General features: G+C 36.8%; 1 protein-coding gene across 1 annotated transcript; it reads right to left on the bottom strand.

The window, feature by feature from the left end:
* Window positions 1–4,481: 4,481 nt before the first annotated feature.
* Window positions 4,482–5,072, bottom strand: LOC108207263 (uncharacterized). The gene is made up of 2 exons (XM_017377723.1): window positions 5,067–5,072; window positions 4,482–4,958 (listed from the first exon to the last, which is right to left on the bottom strand). Exons 1-2 carry the CDS (start codon window positions 5,070–5,072, stop codon window positions 4,482–4,484), a joined length of 483 nt encoding a protein of 160 aa, XP_017233212.1.

Below are 5,072 nucleotides of genomic sequence, written 5' to 3'. Positions count from 1 at the left end.
AGGACCATCTGTGAAGGGAATGAGCAAGTAAGAGAAAACAAGATGCAGTTGCTGATTCAACAATATGAGTCATTTCATTTCAAGGCTGGTGAAGGTTTGAGTGACACATTTAACAGATTCCAAAAGCTGTTAAATGGTCTAAAACTCTTTGGAAGAGTATATCAAGTTAAGGATTCAAATTTGAAATTCTTAAGAGCTCTTCCTATAGAATGGAAACCTATGACAGTCTCTCTCAGAAACACTCAAGAATTCAAAGACTATACTCTTGAGAGACTGTATGGAACCTTGAAAACTTATGAGCTTGAAATGGAACAAGATGAAGAGATTGAGAAAAGCCAAAAGAAAGGGCATTCATCTGTGGCTCTAGTTGCATCCCTTGATGATACTGTCAAGGACAAGGGAAAGTCTCAAGTTGAAGAAACTGAGAAGTTGGTCAAAGAAGAGAGCACAGAGTCAAGCAAGGGAAAAGGAAAAGAGAAAGATATAGCTGATTCTGGTGAAGAAAGTGATGGAATTGATGAGCATCTAGCCTTCCTGTCAAGAAGATTCTCCAAACTGAAATTCAAATAGAATTTCAATCCTGCAAAATCATTCAAAGGCAATCCCAAGTCTAATAGAAGCATGGTAGACAGATCAAAATTCAAATGCTTCAACTGTGGGAATGCAGGCCACTTTGCTAATGAATGCAGAAAGCCAAAAGCTGAGAAAAGATCCAGTGATCACATGGATTACAAAAAGAAATATTATGAACTTCTCAAGCAAAAAGAAAGGGCATTCATTACAAAGGATGATTGGGCAGCTGGAGATGATTCTGAAGATGAGGAAGAGTTTGTCAATCTTGCTCTAATGGCCAACTCCACAGATCAAGAAGAGAACACTGGAAGCAACAGTCAGGTATTCACTACAAACTTAGTTGAGTTAACTAAAGATGAATGCAATGCTACCATAAATGAAATGTCTACAGAGTTGTATCATTTGCATGTTTCTTTAAAATCTCTCACTAAGGAAAATAGTAGAATTAAGGAAGCTAACACCTTTCTTAGTGACAGGAACAGTGCTTTAGAAGCTCAATTTATTAAGTTCGAGAAACTGAAAATTGAGTGTCAGACAACCAAAGATGATCTCTTGGTTGTTCTGAAAAGAGAAGAGATCATAAGAAAACAGCTTGATAAGGAACAAGAGATCATTGCCAAATGGAAATCAGGGAGAGATGTTTCCACTAATAATTGATAATTAAAGTTCGGTCTATTCGGTCCGGAACCGAATTTTTTTTAAGGGACCGGACCGAACCGAATTTTAATTCGGTCCGGACCGAAAAATTGAAAAGACCGAAATTCTGAAAAAATTGGAACCGAACCGGACCGAATTTTCACGGTTCGGTTCGGTTCTTCGGGTTCGGTTCGGTTTTGCTCAGCCCTAGGTGTGGGTGTGAGTGTTTGTAGTGTGCACAAATGATTTTGTGTCTTGTTGTTTTTAAATGAAAATACTTTGGTTATTTATAGACTTCCATTCCAAGCAAGGTTACGCCACCGTGCTCCTATTCTTGTATGTGTGTATATTTATAAAAGACGTGGCGCCAGGTTTACTTAGAAATAATCATGTAGTTTTAACATGGCGCCCCTATTAACTATACTTATCAACACATTGTGCCTCTATACAATGGAAGAGACGCAAGGTCCATTTTGTCTTCTAATCTTCCTTCAAATGATCATTTGACACCTCCTAGAATCATATGGTGGCACAAGGTCTTGATACTTGGTTAATATATAGCCACCTTGCGCCATTATACAAATATGGGACATTTAATCGACTCAAGGTCATGTACTTGAGCCAATTCCATTTGAATTATACACTTGGGGCCACTTGATTAGTCCACACATGATATATGTGCAAGGTGTGTTGGAATTATATGTTTTCTTCAATACCTTGCGCGAAACCCATCTTATACTCATATATTCAATATATATAAGTTATGTCCTTGGCGTCGATTCCCGTCTTGACTTTATCTGAATCTGTTGACTTTAGGAAATAGAATGTATGCGTGTTTTGACTCTATCTTGGAACAAACATTGACTTTTTTTTGCTAAATAACAAACGTTGACTTTAATTGACTTGATCAATTCTATGATTAATAAATACAACAAACAACTTTGTAGATGTCAACGTTTTGTGCAATGGTCTTATTATCAAAAGACTAACAGTGAAATTAAGATTCGTACCGTCTTATCAGCTAGCATTGATGAATCCATTTTGTCTTAGAAATGCTTTAATATTTAATTATGAAAAATAAATCTGATGGTACTAGAATCAATTAAATTTCCGCAAAGAATCAAATAAATTTCTGATATATTTTAAAGTCTCACAAATTTTATGAACTATTTACCGCTCATTAAAATCTCTTAACATCAATATGGAATATGGATACACCCAAGAAAATATGATAAACTTTCAATTACAATAAGACTTCTTTTTTTCCTTAAAGTAACAAAATTCATTAAACTCACAAAGGATCAGAAGATAATGTCTCCAACAAACAATGCGGAGGAGACTCAAACATATTGAAGCTATTTAGCATACAAGGAATACACGCCATAAGATGTGCGCCCTTGTTAGCTAGCTTTCTAACATGAACTAAACTCAGCCAACTTCTTTCCATCAGAATATCCCTGCAAGCATCTAGGATAGGACCAACCTCTAGACGTTATTGAGAACCCCTGTTAACTGCATTAACTACCAGTAGGGAATCAGACTCAATTATCACTTCTTGAGAAGGGAACTCGCCAAGCCAAATCAAAGCTTCTTGTACCCATACTACTTCAGCTTCAAGGACTATAACTGAGCCCGCTATCTTCATGTTCTTAACCCTAAAAAATTGACCGGTATTATCACGTATGACCATATCCACTAAGAAAAAGTTTGCACCTTCAATCATAGGGGCATCTACATTGAGTTTTAATTGACCTGCTACAAGAGGACTCCACTTGACTACAATGTTGCCACCACTTTCAGTCGGACGACTATAATTTGAAAGATTATGCTTCTTCACTGCTTCCTTCTATTCCATTAAATGATTTGCGCTCCAAGAGTTTACTACAGCTGGAATAATGACATCATCTTCCCACACTTTTTGTTTCTAGCAAACCAAATCCCCCAAAGAACCGTGGTTATCTTTATTAGATTGTCAAATGACTCAAATTCTAGCTTTTAAAGAAGTCAACTCGATGCATACTCAACATCTGAAATATCATAAAATAAGCCCATCTCCTGCCAACATTGCTTTGTGAAATAGCATTCAAAAACATACATGAATCACAGGCTCAGCCTCGTACGTGCAAAAAGGACAGAGAATTCATACCTGAACTCCTTTATGCCGTAGAAGATTGCGCACAGTATAGTGTTCCTACAGAATCGCCATAACTTTTTTTTGATTTTGTGGAGAAAATTAAGAAGTCATAATCTACTCCATCTATTAGAATGAACATGCTGGTTTGATGAAATATCCCTCTTACACCAGAATTGATAGCCACTTTTGACAGAATACTTTCCGTCACTAGTCTCATTCCAAGCAAACCTGTCAACCGACTGATTTTAGGGACATTTAGTGCTCAGGATAGCTGATACATCAGTGCTATGAAAATTTTACCGAACCTTTTTCTCGTCCAACTGTTTGATATTAGGACGGAATTAATGACTAACTTTGTCATACAATGACACTATTTTGATGATGATCATCAATGTAAAATTTTGGTTTTCCTCTCAAACATGGATCTTTGTGACTATTGATCACTTTGCCATCACCCCAAACCAGTTGAAAACCTGCATATAACGCCTCCTTTACTTCCCATATTCCTGACCATACATAGGTTGAGCCCTCTATTCTCTCAGCTTGAAACAAATGATTATCAGGAAAGTATCTCGACTTGAAAACTCTGGCCACTAGAGATGTAGGCCTTGTAATGAAATTCCTGTTAGAATTAATATAAATATTATTTCTAAAAGTTTTCTTTAAAATAAAAATCTTCAGAACTCTTCAGACTTTTCATTTCAGAGACCTTTTACCTTCTTGAATAATTGTGACTTTTGGTCATTCTTGGAGTTACAAGTTTTAGCACTGTCTCCCCTCATTTTTTAACACACAAATAATTTTTCCTCTCATATTTTTGGGCAATGATCAAGATTGATTTCAATCTATTTCTTTGTACTACACCAAAGAAATAGAAGTCGTGTAAGCCTGAAGGTTGATTGCTAAGAGGTCGTGTATATGTAGCGGGGCAAATTCAACTTTAAGGCAGTGTTGATTCACGCCATGACTCCTATATACATTCTCTCAAGTTTTTTTCGATTTTCTTTCTCTTCTTCTCCTACAATTCCAACACAGTTTACCAAGTAGAGCGAGGTTAAATCCATGTAAATTACGAACAACCACTAGCTTCCAACGACTAGTTTACAAATAAATAAAAACAACCACTAACTTTCAACGGCTAGTTTCTTGCCAATATTTTCTCAAAAAATATTGCATGAGCCTTACGCTGAACATCAGTCATTTTTTCAGTATCTGCCAGAATGACTTTTAAATCCATCTCAGCTTGTTTTTCCTCAAGCTCCCTTTGTCGAGTCTCAATCTCTTTCTGGCGAATTTCATTTACGGTTTCCATTATGGTTATTCTTCTCAAGTCATTAACTTCGAAAGCCTTAGATTTCTCAACTTCTGCAGCTGTTGCCTTCCGCTTTCCCTTTCCCTTTCCGTTTCCCTTTCCCTTCCTTTTAGTTGCTTTCGTACCTGTAGGACGAATCAGTTCAAATTCATCAGATGTTGGTGTATCATTATTTCCCTCCGATGAGTAAGCTCCAGAACTACTTAATTTAGTTCTTTTAGAACTTGCACTAGTTGTAGGAGTTCTCCACTTGGGTTGGCTACGAAGCTCACGCCAATGATTGTCAAAGCTAGACTTCTTCTTCTAATATTTTAAATGAAGTGCATTATGTCTCAATTATGTCGTCCAAGTTTGAGCTGCTCCCGACTATTCGTTGAGCCTCATCATAACACAATACATATCTCTGAGCACCTTCAT

The sequence above is a fragment of the Daucus carota genome, chromosome 2 (genome assembly GCF_001625215.2).
Source record: "Daucus carota subsp. sativus chromosome 2, DH1 v3.0, whole genome shotgun sequence".
Classification (NCBI taxonomy): Eukaryota; Viridiplantae; Streptophyta; class Magnoliopsida; order Apiales; family Apiaceae; genus Daucus; species Daucus carota.
Note: the sequence above shows the minus strand (reverse complement) of the source record. Positions and strands in the feature narration are given on the sequence as shown.